This window comes from Bombus vancouverensis, chromosome 17, assembly GCF_051014615.1.
Source record: "Bombus vancouverensis nearcticus chromosome 17, iyBomVanc1_principal, whole genome shotgun sequence".
In the NCBI taxonomy this organism is placed as follows: Eukaryota; Metazoa; Arthropoda; class Insecta; order Hymenoptera; family Apidae; genus Bombus; species Bombus vancouverensis.
In genome coordinates, this window is record NC_134927.1 from 4,392,663 (window position 1) to 4,415,417 (window position 22,755).

Here is a 22,755-nt window from a genome sequence, read left to right on the forward strand (position 1 = left end):
ATTTTCCTTCACATATTGACGAACAATTGTCATAAAAATGAGGAATTATTAGTTCAATTATATTATTAGAAATAATATTACTGTTTTGTTGTTGAGAATAGAAAGCATATTCTGTTTATCAATATATAAATGATAATTCTCTTATTTATAATTCAAATTCAGATCTTTAATTGATCGTTAACAATCACTTGCTAATTAAAAATTAGGTATTTAAATACAAAAGTGTAACAAATTATTATAGTGGATTGTTTCCTGAAAATAAAAGGAATTTACATTAGAAAGGACATTATTAATTTATTTTAAATTTGATGAATGATTAAATATTGAAAAAAGAAATTAGAAACGTTTAAGAGAATTGTTTCTATAACATATAAGATGAATTAATTTAATATTCAAAAATTACTTATTCTTTAATCAAATAGTTTTAGAAGTATTTAACCTTAAAAAAATATGGTATTAGAATGGGAAATTGTTACTATTTCTTTATATCAAACACATTTTATTCTCTTTATTATCTTTATTATATGTCTTTATTATATATTTTATCTTTATCTTTATTATATATTATTTTATGAATTTGATTTATGCTAATATTTCTTGTATTTTCCAACAGGCAAAGAGAAAACGACCCGAACTATCCAGATCAGATAAAAAAGCTCTTACCAGTATCCGTTTGGTTGAGAAACTTGAAAGAATAGGCATTGACACAATAATGGCTTCAACATATGGTTCATCTTTCTCCCCATTAGTGTTACAAGGTTCTTTATATGCCAGGCATGGTAGTGTAAGCCCCATGGCTCAGTTAACTTTCCTGAGAAACTCCATGAGTGGGAATCAAGAGAAACTTTCACCTTCTTCCACTGCTAGTGATTCCTCGACGACAAAACGAAACATAATTGATAAAAAACAAGACGAGTCTATACCAAACAGAGAATCTAGACAAAGAAGAACTAGTACTAGGGCCATGAGATCTGATCTCGGACAGGTGGTTACATCTGCTGCAGCCCCTGTTACGTCTGCAAAAGAAACTCCTCCTGCGCAATCCGCTTTAGGAAGTATTAGCTCGCTGCTGTTTGGACGAAAGGGTGGATTACTTTGAAACCACTGTTTACTGAGTATTGACTAAATTATAAAGGAAAAGCCAGATAAGTTTTTAACAGAACGTAATATACGATTGTCGGAGCGGTGATAAAATGAACAATTTACTTCATTTCATCTGTATCACAGTTGTTTTATCAAAAAATGTCGATAAAAATCTCTATTTTATTCACAGACAGTTCACGATGTAGCTAAAGAGAATACAAAATTTAATTTTTAATGTACCAAAAAAAAAGAAAGAAAAAAGAAAAAGGAACGAAGTTAAATATCATACACAAGCTTACGTACCATTAATTATGTGTCCTAATATTAAATCTTTGCGCTCGAGGACTTTTTCAGTCGGGCGAAGTAGCAATTCGAGATGATTTAGCGCATACGTGACACGTGCTAGTGTACTGCTAGTGTAAAATGATTTTATACACTAATTGACGTACGAAAGCATTATATTCTAATAATATATATATATATATTTACATCTTTGAAAATATGATTTTGTAATAATTAATTTCTGTATTTCTTTGTATCATACTTTATGTATGTATCGTACTCGTGCATTCTTGAGTACAATTGATCTCATTTCTCAATAGCTCAAAATCAAGTTCATCTTCATTTGAACTAATTTCACTTCTGAAAATCATTTTTTAGTACTTCTAAATTATAACACTTTTGCCATGATCGTCAAATCCGAATTAACATCGGAGACGTTGATAGAATTATAGTTTCGGAGGGATTTAGGATTAAATATTTTATCTCCATTTTGAAGTGTAATACTTTATACTTCCTAACAAAGAATATAAAGAGCTAAGTCGTATTTACGACTGTCGCCTCTCACTCGTCACTCGAGTTGCCGCACGAAACTCCGTGGCGACCGAAAGTCGCCTCTCGAGCACAAAGGATTAAAATTGGAAGTAAATTGAATATGCTTTTATTTTATAGTACTATTTTATACAGAACAGAATAATACTTCCGTTTACATTATAAAGATACATATTTAGTGTCAAGCTTGAGAATCTGATGTTACTTAATGTTATTCTTTTGTACGCACTATAATGTTATTGTTGGACACTAATTGACAATATCCTTATTTTCAATTTCTGTGAAATATTGTGAAATATCGCATCGCTGGCCAGTAATATTTAAATTAACTTAACATTCCTACATTAGCTATTTTTTTCGCTCTTCTTTTTAAGTTTCACTTTTGATACTATATCTTTCTTCTGCGTGAATATTGAGAAATATTTGAAATATTATTTGTTTAGACTATAAATTTATAACTCAATATTTTTAAATATTTGCATGGAAAGGTATTACATGAAAAACGATGTAACGTATTCCTAAAATTACAGTATTATATTCGACTATAGAAATATTTAATTTAAAGCTTTTAAATGATCATTTTATCAACGCTCTGACATATTGTAATTACGAAAATAATTGAGAACCTCCATATTTTAATTTTACACAGCAGCTATTTTACGTTTATTAGATTAATTTTTAAATGATTTGTTGTACATAACTAATTCATATGTGAAAAAGAAAAATCTTACTTAATCGAAGAACAAACCAAAAACTTGTAAATGATTATTTTTGGTATCTATTGTTATGTGAATATCAATGTAGAGGCGCGTGCAAAAAAAAGTAATTTGAAATTATTAATTTACACATATATGAAAATCAAATGGGTATTAGGGAGGTGTATTATGTGAATTAATTTACATTGTATAGAGAATAATAGCATATTGTAGTTAATACTTAAAATGACTTAGAACGTTGCAATCATGTAATGCGAAATGTTACATTACTCAATGTGATTTTTATCAGTAATGACATTTCTTGTTACCATTGAAATAGTCGAAACATATTTTTTATGTGAAATTTTTTTAATATTGTGCATTATTCTTTTTAGTTAGAGTAATATTCTTCATTTTAAAGATTATTTGAATCAAAATTGATTCGTTTCAGCCGCGTCACTTTGATATATTTATTTATCTTTTATGCCAAAGTGTCCAAAAAAGAGAAAAAACGAGACAGTTACCAAAAAAATGCAAGGTCAATAATGCACGTAAAAGAATATAAATGACTTCATATATAATAACATGATAAAACAAAATTAATTTATAACATAATGATTCAGATTGCGACAAGTAAATATGATCACACTAATTACTATTAAAAAAAAAAGAGTAAAAGTCGCAGTGAATTTTCTAAGCGGAGCACAATTTTTAAGAGCAGAATTTTTCAGGTGCTTTAAATAGTATCAATTTCGTTTAATTAGCTTAAGAAATTTTATCGTTAATTGATCAATTATATCTAAGATTAATTAGTTAATTGTGTCACTACTGTCGGTCTTTAACAAAAAGACCTTACAATTAGTACCGATGATTAATTAATTAGTCATTCCGTATTTTTCGATTAATTGATGGGTTGTCATTATGAAATAACCACGAAAAATTTTTATATCCCTTCATTAATTCTTTATTCGATAATAATTACTTGTACATAATTAATAATGAATTAACTATTGCCTAATTCACAGGTTGTGTTCATTATATTGATTGAAAGCAGTACAAAGAAAGAATGATTATCTTGAATTTATATTTCTTTCCCTTTGTAAAAATGCGGAAATGAATTGTCCAATAATTAATCGATCAATAATTGATCAATTATTTTTGTAAATAATAATCTGAATTGTTCTTTCGTTTTGTCTCTCTTTTTTTAATCTATTATGGTTAAAAAAATTGATTGCAATGTATTGAGTGAGTTTGACGATGAGATGCGATTTCACCCAATAAATTACCTCTACCTTGTATCATAGAAAGGATTATTTAGCAGGCGCAGTCTTGTACATAGAGGAATACAGATTAATAAATTAAATTGAAAAAAGTCTTACACTGTTTTGATATTAGCTCGTCCGAAAAGTTTCTTTCATTTTATAAGAATATAATAGATGCACAACTTTTTCCGTTTTATATTATTTTATCGAATTACGTACGATCCATTTTATTCTATCAAAATAAAAATCATAACGTTCAACAGATTAGGTTTCATGTTTGTGTAAAGATGCATTGTTGTAAAAGACGGGTCTGTAAAAGAAAGACACTTTTCGGTCAACCTAATATATACAATTTTGTCCCGATCTTAATTACTGAATTAGATTCCACGAGTAAGAATTATGATGCTCATATTTGGTCCAAAATTTTTATTGCGAATTAGATTCATATGTCCTTTATATGTCTTCTAATGTGACATGCGAGCACGAGCAATTATGGTAGCGAGCACGCCACACGGCTGAATACTCGAGCGAGAAGCACCGAGCTTCATTTTTAACGTGAATCCGATCTTTATCGGATCTATACAGGTTCTGACCACTCTAGATTACCTGAAAGGTGTAAAAGAGGCATAGTGAAGAAAAGAAAAGGATATTGAATTCCACAAACAATAATACACTTTTATTTATGATACCAAAGGAAAGAAAATAGAAATATAATAATTGATATGATATGGACGACTCACTCTAGACGCTCGTTCGTTCATCGTTACCGTGCTATGCACTCACATTCACACACTCCTCTCGGTCTCGTAATATCGCTAGCCGCAAAAGTTACGTTAAAAGATCGCTGTCTCAACCCGCGACCTAAGTTAACGCACAATTGTACTTACGCCCTGCTCGAGCTTTATAACCACTGGACGAAGCACCACACTATCCCACGAATTCCGGCCTATTATCTTTCTACTTTTTACAAATATGTGCCATACACGCGCGACTTATTACAAACGTCCGCAACTCGTAGCAAGAAATTTGTGAATTCGCGTTACCGACGGTCACGACTTAATTAATTTACCGACACTTTTCTCCTTAATTGTTCTCCTATCTACCTATCTGCTGGACGCACGGGAAAATCCCCTATTTGAAACCTATCAGACTCACCTCGCAACACGATACTGTAATTGTCGAATTTACACATTCCTGGACGGGCAAGTCGAGGACGGAACAGGTGACGGTGCGCTCACTGCAACCCGCCTAACCTTCATGCCACTCAGGACGCACGTGCAAAAATGCGCGTACTTCAATCTATGAGCAGAAATTGTCACGCTGTACTGTTGCTGAAGGTGTGGTCGTATGTACGATTACTCCGTGCGAGATCCAAAATTGATCACCAACATTTAACCCTTTGGCCTATAACCACGAGCGAGACTCGTGGTAAGGGATTTGTGCCGTAAGCAAAAACCACGAATAAGACTCGTGGTAAAGAATTTGTGCCATAAACGGAACCCACGAGTCTGACACGTGGTAAAGAATTTGTGCCAAAACGGAACCCACGAGTCTGACACGTGGTAAAGAATTTGTGGCATAAGCGAAAACCACGAGTCTAAAAACACTATTAAAGCACTATTAAACTTAAAACACTATTAAAAACACTATTTGTCCTCAAACGTTGTTTATTATTTCACGATTACTTTTGTAGCCCTTAAATATACATGTTATAAGAAGTATACATCTTACGCCAGTTCGGGTACACGGCTAAACAGATGAATGGCACGGCGCGTGATCGGCAGATAACGTGTAGACCAAGGGGTTAAGGACGACACGTAACACGTAATACATTCGAATTTTATATGAAATGGTTTTTTCGTACATAATAAGTAATTTTGCAATACAGTAAAATTTCGTTTATATGAATCTGTTGGGGGACAAGTTGGTTCATATAACCAAGTCGTTTTCATAATAGCAGTCTACGTATTTGTCCCCAGCATCTATGATTTGTCATTCAGTTAATAGGAATTCTTGTGAGATTTTGAAACAAGAGTGAGAGAAGAAAGGATATGCAGGAAGGAAGACGAAAAAGAGTGTTTCGTCTAGGACCTGCTAGTGAACTCATCAATAAAGATATCCAGCAAATCCCCGCGATATGAAAGGAATCAACATAGCCTAGCAGCCTACTTAGTAAACATAGGAATTATCAATCAAAATTCAATCAAAATAGCACATGTGAATGAGAAAAAGATATCCAGGATGTAAACCACATCTTATAGAGATACTCACTTTATGCAATCAACCGAAATTAAATGATTAGGAAATAAAAAGAATCAAGATTCATTTCTCCACAAAAGATGGGACCTCTCCTGCAATTTCTAAACACAAACATCATTAAAAATTAAGATATTGATCGTATAAATACAACTATGGATTTGAGGTACATATAGCAAAATATCAGTAACTAAAGAATGACAGTGTTTAGATAATCACACACAAACAAAAGCCACAACAAAGATACATGCAGTTACACACAAACAAAATCACACATTGTTCTCACAATAAAAAAAACAATATTAAAATGACGAAATATAAACAAAATTATACGGTTAAAACAAAGTCAAGACAGGTTAAGCTAAAATTAACCTAGAATAAACTACCAGTAAAACAAAACAAATGTGCAATTTAAAAATCTCTAAGTTAGGTTATATTTGTATCTACTTGTACGTAGTAAGCAATGCAGACTGAATAAATTGTGATACTAGCATGAGTATAAATTGTTAATTATTCTTGCTACATATTACATTAACACATGTTAGTAAAAACGGGGAAACTGTAGAGATGCTAACTATCCTCCGATCTCGATGATTTTTGGATATGTTGTAAAGCATTTTGCAGGACATTTTGAATAATATTTTCTTATACAATTAAGAGGTAGACTCGCTTAGTTTCCGAAATATTCGTCAAAAATTGTTCTTATTGCTACAGTGAATTTTTCCCATAGTTGCGCGTTCGCGATCGTGTATGCGCCAGTATTGATCACGATCGTATATACAGGCATGGAAACTTTAACGAAAGAGATATAGCTCTTAGTGATCGGACGATGTTGGTTGTCTTGTCTGCAATAAGGCGCATCGATCTATTTCGATCTACCATGTTTTACAATTATAATTAAACATTACTTAAAATAACTACTAAACATAAATTAACATAACATTACTAAACATAAATTAAAAAACATACATTATAATCATAAGTATTTGATAAAAATATATTTCAATTCAATATGCCGTGTTTATGCATTATGTCGAGGTACTGAACCTTGTCTGTGGTTTATAATTCCTTTTATCCATTAGTGTTCTTGTATCTCTTATAAATTATTGGAATATATATTGTATATTATGATGAGATATTGAGTTTTAAAAGATTTTTTTAATAATACATATCGAATTCTTGATACTAGTTACAGATATACTAATAGAGAGGTTAGTTTATACTAGTCTATACGTCTATATAGTTGGAAACGAAAGCAAACTCTTTGTGTTTAATGGCATGGTACAGTAGAAAATGATATTTTTTAAGTCAGTGATCGTTCTTTATGAATTCAGACAATGCGACAGTTACTGAGAGGCTGCCTCACAAATTGTAGTTGGACATTTGGTTCGAAATGTAAACTTACTGCGGATATCACTACAGTCGTCAACGCTAAAATGAATCCTTTATTCTCTGAACATGTTTCGATACTATCAACGAGCAACTCCAGCACATGCGCACAGTGAAACTTTCAGGAAAGAAAAGCTTCTCTTCAAAAGGGAAAGATTACATATGTTTATAAACTAATTTATTTTTATTGCTTTCGCGAATGTACTTCATACTAACGTAAATGGAGCATGAATTTGTCATTTAAAATTCTTTTTTACATTTACTTAACACTAGATTTACGGACGTTTCGGGTAAACGAACGAGTGAACAAAAATACACATTTTATTTTTAAATCGATTTATCCAAATTGAGTCTGAATTGAATAATATTAGGCTTTACATTTAAATAAATTATTAGTAAGTAAAAAGTCTTTTTCTCTAAATTATTATGGAAATGATGACAATAATATTAACGATACAGGGTAATCATATTTATTGAGTACATTTTTTACAAATATACAAAATATACTGAATTTTGTTTGTGCATTTTCTCCATATGATCTTTTTGCAATATATATAACAATTATTGCTTCTTTTTTTTGCAGTTGCCCACTTGGAAGCTTTTTCGCACTTCTGACCTTGAAATGAAAAAATTAGAATTGAAATGAAATGAAGCGTTTGATCTTTGACAAATGTTCCCTTTGTTTTCATGATATCTTTACATAATATCCACACGCTTATCGTCGCCAAATCTAAAATATTGAAAAATATTTGAAGAGGCCATTTGAAACTCCCTGCTTTTACACTATACTTGCGTGCCATCTGGTCGACCACGTCCGCACCAAACTTTGTTTTATTATAAAAAGTGATGGTTTCTGGAACACGCTTATAATTGTCTTCTACTTATACATCTGTATGTTTGGTGCTTACAATGAGAACTTTTACGTTAGGTTTACTTTTATACACAGTAAGCGTACAGTTTTCTGATTTATATAAATGTGAGGAAAACAAAGTCATTTTGTGCGTTTTTCCTTTGAGCATCGAGTTTCTAAATCAATCGAACGATCTAAAATATATTTTGTTTGGTCTCCAACTGATAACCAAAACTTAATGCCAAATTTATGAAGTTTATTCAGCATATATTGTGTAAACATGTATCGGGCTTCCGTTGAAAATAATTAATTCATTGAGGTATTTTTCTGTAGATTATAACAAGGCTGGTTACTACTTATAAATATGTCTTAGATTTCGAATATCAGCGCGAATTTATGTAAATAAATTTATGTAATCTGTCGGAAACTTCTAACGGTTTCGCTTCATTTGTGTCCCAGCCATATATAATTTTTAGAAAATTACATAACTCAGCATTTGTGATTATCCATTTTTTTAAAAACTCGATAGGTCTCGGTTTCAGTGCAATATTCCATTATGTGTCTCTCAATTATCAATTCAAAAGGTCTAGTTAGACATCCTACCCCTAGATCAGCAATTTCAATTTCGCCCATTACATTTTGGAATGAGCTTGGAATGCTCGTCCTTTCATCCTCGGAGTCAGAACTAGGAAGAATACCATCATTTCCTTGTTATGACGTACTTTTAAGAAGTTTTCGTCTTCATTATTCGAAGATCCTTCTTCACTCACAAAGCTTTTCGTCTGTAACGTATAATATCAAAACATTACGAGCTCAAAATATGCGGTTCGTTAAAAATAATTAAAAATATTATGAGGTTCAGTGTCTAACAAAAAAAATTGTTTTATTTTAAGAACGAAATGATAGCACATATACAATAAGAAAATAATAATTAACATAAATTGTAACTAACAATAATTACTTATCAAACATACATACTTATTTAATAATGGGTACATCCCCCTTTATTTTCTATTACTTCTATTGTACGATTTAATATCGATTTATATAGTTTCTGGATATAATTTTGACTTAACGTATCCCCCATTCGCGTACAATTGCATTTTTTAATTTCTAGCGGCACTCAACAACAAACTTTGCAACGGTTTCTGTACCGTGACTTGCTACACAAAGACCCTATCCTATGGAAGGGCGACAGCAGCGCTGTGGTTAGCGTAATCGGTTACGAACATTCCAGACCCAGGTTCGAATTCCGGCACTCATAGTCCTGTTTTTCACGATTTGTAGAAGAGAAGAAAGGGGCGGTCCTAATGGTTGGAAGAACATTCCCCCAACCCAGATAAAGATAAAAATCTTATACGCCAGCGGTACCTATCATAACCTTATATACCTCAAATTTTTGTACGTGTCATACTGCTTTCCATTCGCGTATACGCCGTGAATAATTTTTGCCCAGCAATTTTCAATAATAGGGTTCAATAAAAGGGTTCCGGGAGCGTGCAGGCCATGGCAAAATAGATATATTATTTTCATTAAAATATGATTGGACCAATTTTGATGTGTGTACAGATACATTACCTTGTTAAAAGATGTAATCAGATCCAGAAATGCGTTCTACATGATTATTTATTTGTTCTTTGATTAAATTTATGTATCGAACGCTATTCATTCTCCCATTGATGAACTTGATACTTGTCAACACTGGCCCAAACCATCACGCTGCCTCCTCCCATTTGTCGTCGAATTACTAACGTTGTCTCTTTTCTTTTTGCCAGTGATAACTGTTGCTGTTTTAGTTCAAAAATTTGCTTTTTTTACTATACGTTGCTTTTTTTTTATTATACGTTACAAACGAAAAACATTAAACGTACCATTGAGAAATTGAAGATAGCACACCTGGACTATCTTTTTGATCAGGAGCGTACCTCTTTACCTTCAGTGTATTCCAGAACTGTCTACAATAACTGAAACTTTTACAAACAAAGCAAACATATAAGGATTGTTTATGAAATTTGACGGGTTTCGTAGAGATAGATATACTACATACAAATTTCAAAAATTAAAAAGCTTACGAAAAAATAATTATGTGTATAAATTCTTTGGATGAAATGATTAATTTACGATGCAAAATGTTTAAAATTAATGCTATGGTTTTTGGGGTATTTCATATCGAAGTTTGAAATTCGTCTATTTGGCGGGCCCTGTGGACCTAGTGCTAATTTCAAGGTTATATTGTAGTGTTCTTCTTTTACCCGTTTTTATTGGTTAGCATGAAATTAAATGGCGACATGTAATCAAGACTGCTAAAGTAGCAAGTGTTAATATGTGATACGTAGTGTACGTCACACGATGATACGAAGTGACTTGAACGGGGCAACTTATGAAAAGCAACCAGTCACACTACTGCCTTCCACAGTTGTGTACCTAACTTTGGATTTGGAAGGACTGCATGAAATCTGCGTGGCATTGATGCGATTAAGGGTAAACAAATGTGAAACTCAGCCGATATTTCAGACTATATTTTATAATTTGTCGTAGTGATTGCATTTTCTTTATAAAATAACGTCTTGATAATTCACGTTTAACATAGTCTCACAAACGTTCAATTGGATTCTGAAATGAGTAATTAACCTGGTTATTTGATTACATTAGCATCGAGACCACATGACAGTGCTCGTGTTTTTTAACTTTTGTGAGGAAACTTGTGTTTTGTTTATCGATGTATATTGTGTATTGTGTATGTATATTGTAATTGTTTATCGAAGTATGAAACGTTAATTCCTTATGTTATTTTTAATTCTAATTTGTGTAGCTTGGGATAGTAATATACAGTAATTCTCAAACGATCGTCCTATTACTTAAGGGGGTGTCCTGAATTAGAATGTTCTAAAACAGCGTCTTTTTGTGATTTTTTTTTTTTTAGAAGGGAAAGGAAGAAACGAAGTTATTGAATTTTGAGGTATGGTTTTGTATATATTTAACGAATGCAAAAAAATTTTTTTAAAGTAAAAAAAAGAATTACACCTCGTAATTCTCGACTAAAACAAAAAACCAAAAGAGGCATAAATTATTATATATTTTTCTTCTCGATGAACTACAAAAAAAGGCAGAAAATAGTGTGAAATTAAAAATTTTGGCTGGTTTAAAGAAAAAATGTGTTTTATAAAAAGAAAAAATAGACTTTAAGGTGCTACAACAATTATTTAAATAAACTTTTTGACGAACTTTTTTTAGTTCATCTAGAAGAAAAATATATAACAATTTAATCCTTTTTTTGGTTTTTTGTTTCAGTCAAGGATTATGAGGTGGATCTTTCCCACCGATTAAAAACTGCAGCCCATGAAACAGGTTCAGAAATCTGTTATAATTTTTTTTTACTTTAACAAACTTTTTGTATTCGTTAAATATATGCATGTCGGAGATGGAAGGACAGCGGGATTTCTCGCCCGGAATGTTGGGAAAAACCTCAATACCCCAGTCCAGACTTTTACTTTAGCTGCACTTAAGTAATAAAAATAAGAAACAGTTCTAATGTTCCAATCTGGCTTTATGACGATGGGTTCGGATTCAAGGTGACATAGTGAGTCACTAGACGTAGCCACTGTCACGGGAGGGACGTGTATCTGACAGAGGTATGAAAAGATCATATGGCTTTCCTTAAAAACAAAGATTGACCCGAGAAGTGGGGACAGGAGTATATAAGGGCAATTTCTTTTGGATTAAGGGAGAGTTAGTTTGTTAGTTAGTCGTTGGACGAATTGCTGATTGGGTTATCGAGAAGTTACCCGAATCGAGTATTACGTTGATACTTGTCCTCCCGTGGACCGTGGATTCGTTATCGAACCTGAATTCGTTGTCACCATCATCCTATCGTCATTACTCATAGCCTCTTGTAGTGTCCACATTCGTACTGATAAATATTAGCTACATTCGCGACGGTAAAGTAAGTAAAGGTTCATAGAACGCCCCAAAATGCCAACCTGACTCCGACATAGAAAACCATACCTCAAAATTCAATAACTTCATTTCTTTCTTTCCCTTCTAAAAAAAAAAAAAAAAATCAAAAACGCTGTTTTAGAACATTCTAATTCAGGACACTCCTTTAATCGTTGTCATTAAGTGTATTTGAAATACAAAGATACCATATTGCACCCTAAAAATTAAGTCAATCTTGAAATCTCTTACTCTTGCCGAAAGATTATTAAAATTATGCAAATTATTACGGTATCTAATAACATCTCAACATTTCTAAAAAATAACATTTGTTGCAGTGTGTTATAGCTGTGCTCATTTGGCATTCACAGGCAATTACTATCATAAAAGTATTTTGGAAACAACTCTCGGTCGGTAAGGTCAATTTGTATTCACTTGACAGAAGCTACAACGCGAACGATCTCCGCCGATAAACTCGAGAACACAGTTAAAGGTAAGCGGCGAAAACTGTAGACAGAAACATTAAAAGCAAGTGATACAATTATGCTCCATACTTTGTCTGATTTTCAGGTACAAGTATTTGCAACAGACTGAGATATAACAACATTAAATGGTATACATCCGGTGAATCCCTCAAAATGTAACATAATTTACTCAAAACATTCTTTAATACAACCATTATATAGAGTTATTTTAACTAATAATTGTATCTTCTAGCTGATATTTGTGAGCAGTATATTTCCTAGCGCATATTTGAGTGATTTATTTTCATGGGAATTAATTCTAACGTACGTATATGCTAAATAGGAAGCAAGTATATATTTATTTGATGCATATTTATAGGTTTTTTTGTTAGATATAAACTATGAATAAAACAGATGATAATAAGATAAATGATGAATAGAAACAGAATAGTTAATTAAAATTGAGTATTCAAGGGATCGCTAACAAAGCAGCATTTGTCTCTTTCCTTTGAGTTTGATCGGTGCACTCTTTTACGTTTGAGGTTCAATCCACATACGTATTCTCAAAATCTCCGCATTTTCGCTAATATTCGATTTTTCCGTTATTTCTGATCTTCTACATCATAAGATATAACATTCTCGTATATGTTATAGGTTTTCCAATATCTGACAGTTTTATTCGCCATTTGTGTACATGTCAAATAGAGAATTGTTTAGAATAGGATACAACTCATCAATTTGGATGATACCGAAACATTTTGTCAAAACAAACATTCTGGACAACTTTTTACTACATCTACATACACCTGTCACTCGACGTTAGTTTTCAAGGTAGAACGAAATTTATGTTTAATATGTTTTATTTAACAATTCGTTTTACAAGTTTTTTCTCTGTGAACAACTTCTCAATAAATAAAGATATATATCTGACACTTTCGACTAATTGAAGGTCGGTATTAAGTGCGGCATTCCATGCATCAACCAGTTTATGGAATATTATTTTGTGCCATCCGCTATTAATACAGTCCAACCTATAAGACATTAATCAATTTCTTTTTCATATTCGTATAACATTAAAAATAGTTATCTCTCTTACTAGTGAGTTCTGTTTAATTCGGTCTATATGAAAGTGTGGTCGCTTGTTCCAGGAGAAAGTGTGGTCGCTTGTTCCAGGAGAAAGTGTGGTCGTAACTTAGATGTAATTGAATTTTTTTGCCAACGCCTTGGAATCCAAGGCCAAGCATTATTCGAATCTATGATGCTTACTTTCTACGGAATAATTACCATAAAAGAATATTTATGTGTTGGAGAAAAGTAAATCGACATTGTAACAGCCAGATATCAGTAAATAGCTACAATAAACAAATAAATTAATAAATATATCTTTCAAATTAAATTAGGGTAAAAAAATGTAACAAGCCCGGGTGAAGGTTTACGTATCATTATGTTCGAGATTACTGAATGCTTAATAGTTTCCATATGGATGCTGTCCAACGAGTTCCTTTGATACATTTAGTGCTTTGTGTAACAGTTAATTCCAGATATTTATAGATCCAATTTCCATTACTTATCAGCTATAGTACATTTTTACTTATCAGGGTCATGATTTTTTTCTCTCAGAGGAAGAGGATCAATTTTGCGGGAACAATTTTTTGAAGAACTAAATATAAGCTGCATCGAAATCGTCTCAATATATTTTTCTTACATATAACCTGTAGATATTAAGTTAAAAACGCGCTAACATCATCCAAATGTGCATATTAATTACACATTTATATCTTAATACTTTATAAGTCTAAGAAATTCTAACCTTTCTAGAACCAATAACATTATGCGCGAGAATTTAGCAGCTTTTCAAACATTTTTTTTTCTTATTTATTTATTTGAATTTTACAATTTGTCCAGTAGGACATGCTTCTCAAACATAGCAGTATATGTTGTTACGCATTTGAAAAGGATTTATTGCGTGCTATGGTCAATGGGAAAACTGGCGAAGTTGCCCCTAGTGGCCACTTGCAGAAGTTTATGAAAGATAATTGGTAAACTGTTATATCTTAATGTTACAGTTCGATAAAGAAGATCGGAGACGTATAAAATGGATGTCAGCCGCAATATTCTCAGAGGAGTCCGACCAGAACTGGTCAGATCGATGTTTTCCATTCTTTTAAGCCTATCGCTATACGCCATATATTCGATTGTTAATTATTCCTCGAAGAATCTTCCTTCCGAATCACTCTTGCCATCTTACGATTTCATAATCGTAGGAGGTGGTTCTGCAGGTACGTTTTTTCATGATGTCGATAGAAAATTACATCATAAACGAAATGAAAGTATGAGAAAGAAGCGCGTATCTGTGTGTTTTCACGCGAGATGGAGCGCTTTATTATCCATATAATAAAGTAACACACAAATCTAACAATATACATATCTCGATCACCCATTACACCCTTCTTTTAGCCACTCTATCTGTTGTGCAGTACATTTAATGCCGTTGTGCGTTGTTGTACATATTAACAAGGAAATTTTAATTTCACCTTTCCTGCACATAAACGTAATTTAAGCTTATTTTATAATATGTTATAAATATATATTACATTATAAATATCGTATAAATTATACATTATTGCAACATATTTTAGGATTATCACGAAATCCATTTTGTGGTATGAACTAAATATTTTTCCTTTTTCGATGATTTGATATTAAACCACAAATTTTTGAAATAAAAGTATTTCTAATGTTTGAGTAGATTGATGTTTTCTTACTTATGTTCTATAATGTTCTGCCAATTTACATGATTATAGGAGCCGTGGTAGCGAGTCGGTTGTCCGAGATAGAAGAATGGAACGTACTCCTCTTGGAAGCAGGTGGCGATGGAAGCGTTATATATGATATTCCTGTTACTGCCCCCAATCTACAGCTCACCGAGATCGATTGGAAATACACGACGGAACCCAGTCCAAATTACTGCAGAGGTAAATAATATCTAATAATACTAATGCACGCATAACTATACATCCTAATAAATATTAATATCAGAATTATCCAATACGTCTATATGAGTGGCGGGAAATTTTGATTTTTAAAATTCATAGAAAGATACATAACATATCTTTAACAAGATTAATACAGATTTTTGCTTAAATCTTAAATAGTTAAATAATTGTATGGATCTATTTAGTTTAACTAATATTATTTGAATTATACTGACCTATATATAGAGTATTTAGGTACATTTACGTAGTTCTAACGTTAACTCACAAACGTTAACCGGCAAATGATAAAACGCAATAAACGTCTATAAAAACGCAAATCAATCACCAACGAACATTAATAATCGATTACGAATTATTCGCATCGCCTTTCATGTACTCTATCGCAAATTTTTCCTATAGCGATGAAGGAGGGTCGTTGCCTGTGGCCACGTGGCAAAGCGATCGGAGGCAGCGGCGCGATAAATTACATGCTCTATATTCGTGGTAATAAAAAAGATTACAACATCTGGGAACAACTAGGCAATCCAGGATGGTCCTACAAGGACGTTCTAAGTTATTTCAAAAAATCGGAAGACAATCGGAATCAGAACTACAGCAAGACTCCGTATCATTCGACGGGAGGTTACCAAACTGTCGATGAAGCACCTTGGCGGAGTCCAATGGGCAAGGCGTTCCTTCAAGCAGGACGAGAAATGGGTTACGAGAATAGAGACCTTAATGGAGAACGGCAGACTGGCTTTATGTTTCCTCAGGGGACCATTAGATATGGCAGCAGGTGTTCCACGGGGAAGGCCTTCCTGCGGCCTGCCAGCGCGCGTAAGAATTTACACGTTGCTATGCACGCACATGTTACGAAAATTTTAATAGATCCGTCGTCAAAGAGGGCTTACGGTGTACAGTTCTTTAGATACGGAAGGACGCTGCGCGTCCATGCCAGCAAGGAGGTGATAGTTTCCGCAGGATCTATCAACAGCCCTCAATTGCTGATGCTGTCTGGAATAGGACCTGGAGAACACTTAAAGGAACACGGGATACCAGTGGTTCGGAATTTAAGTGTGGGTCATAATCTTCAAGATCACATATTTGCGGGAGGCGTTTACTTCTTGCTGGATGAAGAAGTATCGTTGCCAGAAAGCAATTTGTATGATATTCGATACTTGCTAGAATATGCCTTATTCGGAACCGGCCCATTAACTCTCTTAGGAGGACTCCAAGGACTAGCTTTTATCAATACCAAATACGCGAATGCCTCGGACGATTTCCCAGACATACAAGTGCATTTTGGGGTATTGAGTCAGAACACCGACGGCGGCACAATTTTTAAAACTACTCATGGTCTGTCCACAGAATTCTTCGAAGCTGTGTATGGGAAGTTAGTCGGCAGAAACTTGTGGGTGGCACTTCCTACGCTTATAAGACCGAAAAGCAAAGGTGTTATCAAGCTTCGAAGCAACAATCCCTTCCATTATCCGCTAATTTATCCCAACTACTTCGAAAACCCGGAAGATGTGGCGACATTGGTAGAAGGAATTAAGTTTGTGATCGAGATGAGTAAAACTGCATCATTTAGACGTTATGGAAGCACATTTGTACCGGTACCATTTCCTGGCTGCAAGAATATTCCTATGTATACCGATCCATATTGGGAGTGCACGATCAAATTCTATGCCTCGACTCTATATCATCCAGTGGGTACTTGCAAGATGGGGCCTAATTCGGATCCAACGGCTGTAGTAGACCCTCGGCTTCGAGTTCACGGAGTCACCGGACTTCGAGTCATAGACGGCTCGATTATGCCAAATATAGTCAGTGGTAATACCAATGCTCCGATTATCATGATCGCAGAAAAGGGTTCCGATATGATAAAAGAGGAATGGTTGATGAAATAGGATACAGAGTGAGTAGCTGTTCTTGTAAATTGACTTAAAGCGGCTGCTACTGTTTATTACATAGTGGACACTTGTAATTATAAATTCAATGTAAATGCCCATTCTATATTACGTTACGAACTTAGCAAGGAACAAACACTTCAAGAAGAAGGAACTGTACGACTTCACCTGTTACGTACTTTTATGTGTTCTGGTTCATTTCTTACATTGCCGTTGGAATTCAGAACTTAAGTGTAGTATCTGTTACGTCGGGCGACCCTCTACCTAGACTAGGCCATTGTAACGTCAATTCACATCAGAGACCAGGCCACACACCGCGGACAGGATGGCACCCAGATGTCTGCACATCCTTGGCGCGCACCCTCAATAGTCTTAAGTATCCACCAGGGCTCTTGGAATTTTCATAGTTAAGGTCCTTCGGACCAAGCGAGTATTTCTTGTCTTAGATTTCCTTTACGTTTATTGTCTACCACGTGTTAGCATAGAAAGTTGGTTGGTGCACCAACTGTCTTATTATCCAATCGGAGACGGTGTCTACTGTCCTCACTTCCTTAACCAAAATTGTTATCAACAAATCCGATAGTCCCGTGTCCTTAGACACACCCACCCCTAGCCTTCCTCAGACACAATAAAGTCACTTATTCTGTATCCTCAGAATACTCAACATATCTTTACCGGTCTCTACCCTTATAACAGTCGCGTACCTAACGTATCATTGTAACTAAGTCTTACATAACGTGGTTGGAGTGAATTGTGATTTATTTTAATTCAGTGTGTATTACATTGTGGTTGCTGAATTCATAATAAAGTTTAATTAAAATAAAATTAATAGTTGTGTTACGACTCAGCTATATTGTTTCATCAACCAACCCTTAAGTTTACGTGACACCATACACCGCGGGCCAGACGGACACCAGATGTCCGCTCATCCTTGCTGCGTACCCTCAACAGTCTTAAGGACCCATCATAAATTCCATTAATTTGCTAGCTAAGGTCCTTCAGACCCAACAAATATCCTTTTTCCAAATCATTTCTAAAGACTACTGTCTACTACGGCTTGACAAGGGTAAGGTCCACTAACATACTAAATTCAGTTATAAGAGCCTTGCTCTAGTGTGCACATCTATCTTATCTTCGTGCGACAAGTTGTTATCTACGATTTATACCTACTCAACAGTGTAACTTAAGTGTTGGAAATATATAACTTATAATTCTGTGAATCACAGTGTTATACTAACTGAATCACCCCTATTATCTTAACCGAAATCAGGGGATCGATTAACTCGTGGTGTCGATTACTATAATCGTAACGGGAATTTACGACTCCCGTTAATGTCTCTCCTCGCGATTGGTCGAAAATACAGTATCATTGACAGATTGCCTATGAAATATCGTTGAACCATAAACCATGTTGCAGGGAAGCTTAAATGCCGATAGGCCAAAAGGGTCTGGAAACTTCAATGGGCCGAACGACCTATCAATGTGTCGTCGATCCTTTGGTCGATTAGTTAGGCGGAAAAAATGCCAACCTAACATTTCTCAACAGAAACAACAAGAAGTACAGTCAATCTGAAAATGTGAAGGATAAAACGTGTTATAATTGCGATGATAAAGAACATGTAAGTGCAGATTGTCCGAACAAGTCGAAAGGCCCTAAGTGTTTTAAATGTAGAGGGTACGAACATATCGCATCGAAGTTTTTTTTTTATTATTTAATTTGTACTTTACAATTTGTCCAGCTGGACATTTGGTAAATTTTTCTAACTTAATTGCTAAATAACATGTGGTTGGCTACCCCCAGCGGGATACCATCTTCGAGTTTGACTATTTTATTTCTTTAGTGAGGTTAGTGGGATGTTTTCTCTTTAGTCTTCTATTTTTTTTTAAATTTTGCTCGCTTCAGCAGCTGGTTTGGATGTACCTGCAATACCTGCCGATTTCTTTTTTAATCGTTGGTATTTTTAAGTCTTTGCGTATATCCTCGTTTCTGACACGGGGCGTTGACTATTGTTCTCAGTATCTTCGATTGCAGCGACTCTAGTTTATTTATGTGGCTCATTGCTGCTGTCCCCCATAGCGGTATTCCGTACGTCCATATTGATTTTATTATCGTTTTGTAGATTTTTAGTTTATATTCTATGCTCTGTTTATTTTTTAGTTTCGACTAGTCGGCCAGTACATCTGTCTTCTTTTTATCCCTATTTTGTCTATAATTTATTTAGTATGTTGTTTCCATGTCAATTGTGTGTCTAAGTGGAGTCCTAGGTATTTAACTTGCCTTAGTGTAAATGTAATATGGTTGCATTTATTGAGGTTTGCTTTTATTTGTTTATCTTGTAGCCATTTTTTAGTTTTGTGATATGCTCTTGTAGTAATGTACCTGCTGTTTCTGGATTGGTATGCCTGACTAGTACAGCCACGTCGTCCGCGAATGTCACTATTTTACTGTTGGTAGTTGTTGATATGTCGGCCGTGTATGGTGTGTATAATATTGGCCCTAAAACGCTTCCTTGCGATACCCCTGCCTTGATATCTTTTACTTCAGAATATACATCCTTTATTTTTATTACAAAGGTTCTGTTGCTTATGTATGATTTGAGTGAGTGATGGATTTGTTCCGGGAAGTGTTTTTTGATTGTTTGTAAGAAACTTTCATGGTTCATTTTGTCAAATGCTTTCTCAATGTCCATGAAGTACAATCTCAATGTCCTGTACAGTATCGTTCCTTTTCTATTGCTAGTAAAATTTCATTGATTCGTGATTATTGTTGGTTTTTGACGATCGTATATTATTTTCTGTAGAATTTTGGAAAACATAGGAAGTAGTGATATTGGTCTGTAAGACACAGTTTGGTGTGGGCCTTTGGCTGGTTTAGGTAACATTATGATCTGTGCTAGCTTCCGTAGATCAGGAAAGTATTGGATTCTTAAAATTGTATTGGATATTGAATCGTATTGTTTATGGGGGAAGATTTTACCATTGATTAGAATCCCTGGTGCCTTATTGTTTTTTGTTTTCACAATTATGATTCTAATTTCTTGTGGTGTTGTATTAGGTATGGTGTAATGTTTGTTAGTTGAAGTATTAGTATTTTATGCATCTTCATCTGAATGACATTTTGTTTTACTGTTGTTACTATTATATGGAGTAAATGTGTTACAAAGATGGCTGGAAAATTCTCCAGCTTGCTCTTCTTTGTTTTTGACCCATATGTTTTGTGTTTTTCTGATTGCTGGGATTATTTTTATTGGTTTCTCTATTTTGTTCGTGTCTTTCCATAAAGTGTATTTCCATAGACTGTATCAATTTTGAGAATTCGTTATTATTATGATCTTTTATTTTACTTTTTATTTCCTTTGAGAGATTGTTTAGATGTTTTTTGTTTGCCAGATGTTCTATGTTCTTGCCATTTTGCTTTAATTTTGTCAAGGTTGTCTGTTGGAATTATTTTTGTTTACCTGTTGTTTGGTTCATAATTAGTAGTTGCTCATGCTGCTTCTTGTATAATTTCTGTCAATGATATTGCCTGTTCAATGTGTTCGGGTGTTTTTAGTACAATACTGCAGTTGATTTTGCTCTCAATTAGTTCTTTAAATGTTTACCTTTTGGTGGTTTTATTGCAAAGCTGGATTGCTGTAAAGTATTGGCTTACTTATGTATTCTATTAATATCAGTGTATGATCAACTAAGCTCAAGACTGGGTGTTATTTTTAATTTGTTTAGTCCTCTTATAACTGAAAAATCAAACAAATCAAGTATTTTGTTTAGATCTGTTGACCAGTATGTTGGTCTTCCTGTGGATAATATGTTGAGATTACTAATTCTAATATATTTTTAGTGTTCTACCTCAAGATATGTTAATTTTTGAGTTAATTTTTGTCGCCTAAGGATTGAAAATACTCTTCCCATTTTTGTAATATCACTTTGTGTCGCGGTGGTGCATATACTCCTGACATCTGGAAGTAATTGCTGTTAGTTTGTATTGTAACGATGGTTGCTTGAACGTATTCCTGACTAATTTGACTATGTATATGATGTTTGCTAGCAACTTACTCGAGGACGGTTAGCATCTTTCCTTACCTACCAACCTAGTAGATTAACCAATTAACAGCGACGTCCATTTCTCTCACTTTCCTAACGAAAACTTTCCTTAACGAATCCAATGATCTCGTATCCTTAGATACAGATCCATCACAGTTTTTCTCCGCAGCATCATCGTCACAGAAAACACAGGGCACTCACTCCACTGACCAGTGCGCCAAATCACCGGAAACCCCAGCGAAATGCATCCACTGCCAAGGGGACCATCCTGCCAACTACAAAGGCTGCCCAGCATATAAAACACTATACACGAACAGGTACCCTAAGCTCAGAGCAAAAGAGGTATCCAACCAAACACCCAACCCGCCGAAATTCACGACTACCCCAACCCCCTCAACCAACCAAACACCCAGTCCTACCAAATTCATCTCCACCTCAACCTCCTATGCCCAAGCAGTACAAAGCATCCAAAATAACCCGAACAGCCAAAGGAATCTTCCCCAAAACAGTGTCCCCAACCCACCTAACACAGACAACTCCTCAAGGCTTGAAAAGCTAATAGAGAAACAATCAGAGCAAATAAATTACTTGCTATCGCTACTAACACTCATCGTGGAAAAATTAGCACGCCCCGACTCAAAATAAAACCAAGGCGCATAGCATTCTGGAACGCCAACGGTCCAGCGCAACACAAACTTGAACTAGAACTCTTCTTAAAACACCAGCAAATCGACGTAATGCTCGTATCGGAAACCCACTTCACCGACAAGAGCTACCTGAAAATAAATGGTTATAAATTCTACTATACCCAACACCCCAGCGGAAAGGCCCACGGTGGCACCGGAATAATAATCAAAGCAAGTATTAAGCACTACGAACTTCCATCATTCCAGAAAGACTACCTCCAAGCAACAAACGTAGCAATAGAAGACTGTCATGGCTCAATCACCACCTCAGCAGTATACTGCCCTCCCAGACACTCCATCGCCAAAGAAGACTTTGATAACTTCCTGGACACCCTGGGCAATAGATTCATAGTTGGAGGAGACTATAACGCCAAGCACAA

At 34.4% G+C, this 22,755-nt stretch overlaps 2 protein-coding genes and 2 long non-coding RNA genes across 14 annotated transcripts in view; 3 read left to right on the forward strand and 1 right to left on the reverse strand.

The window, feature by feature from the left end:
• Nucleotides 1-3,987, forward strand: part of milt (trafficking kinesin-binding protein milt) — a 102,233-nt gene extending 98,246 nt beyond the window's left edge. For all 11 annotated transcript variants that reach the window (XM_033349672.2, XM_033349673.2, XM_076625968.1 and 8 more), the window contains one exon: nt 614-3,987. In XM_033349672.2, coding sequence (XP_033205563.1) covers nt 614-1,099 — 486 coding nt within the window. In that variant the 3' untranslated portion in view covers nt 1,100-3,987. The remainder of the gene's footprint in view (nt 1-613) is intronic.
• Nucleotides 3,550-5,020, reverse strand: LOC143303873 (uncharacterized). The gene is made up of 2 exons (XR_013060540.1): nt 4,612-5,020; nt 3,550-4,477 (listed from the first exon to the last, which is right to left on the reverse strand). It is a non-coding gene; the product is annotated as an uncharacterized LOC143303873 (long non-coding RNA).
• A 5,718-nt stretch (nt 5,021-10,738) lies between these two features.
• On the forward strand, nt 10,739-12,934 carry LOC143303954 (uncharacterized). The gene is made up of 3 exons (XR_013060598.1): nt 10,739-10,847; nt 12,638-12,792; nt 12,870-12,934. It is a non-coding gene; the product is annotated as an uncharacterized LOC143303954 (long non-coding RNA).
• Nucleotides 12,935-13,443: 509 nt separating this feature from the next.
• Nucleotides 13,444-18,438, forward strand: LOC117166070 (glucose dehydrogenase [FAD, quinone]-like). The gene is made up of 4 exons (XM_033349701.2): nt 13,444-13,594; nt 14,830-15,042; nt 15,568-15,738; nt 16,159-18,438. The coding sequence occupies exons 2-4, from the start codon at nt 14,859-14,861 to the stop codon at nt 17,646-17,648; spliced, it is 1,845 nt and encodes a 614-aa protein (XP_033205592.2). The 5' UTR covers nt 13,444-13,594; nt 14,830-14,858; the 3' UTR covers nt 17,649-18,438.
• The last annotated feature ends 4,317 nt before the right edge of the window (nt 18,439-22,755 follow it).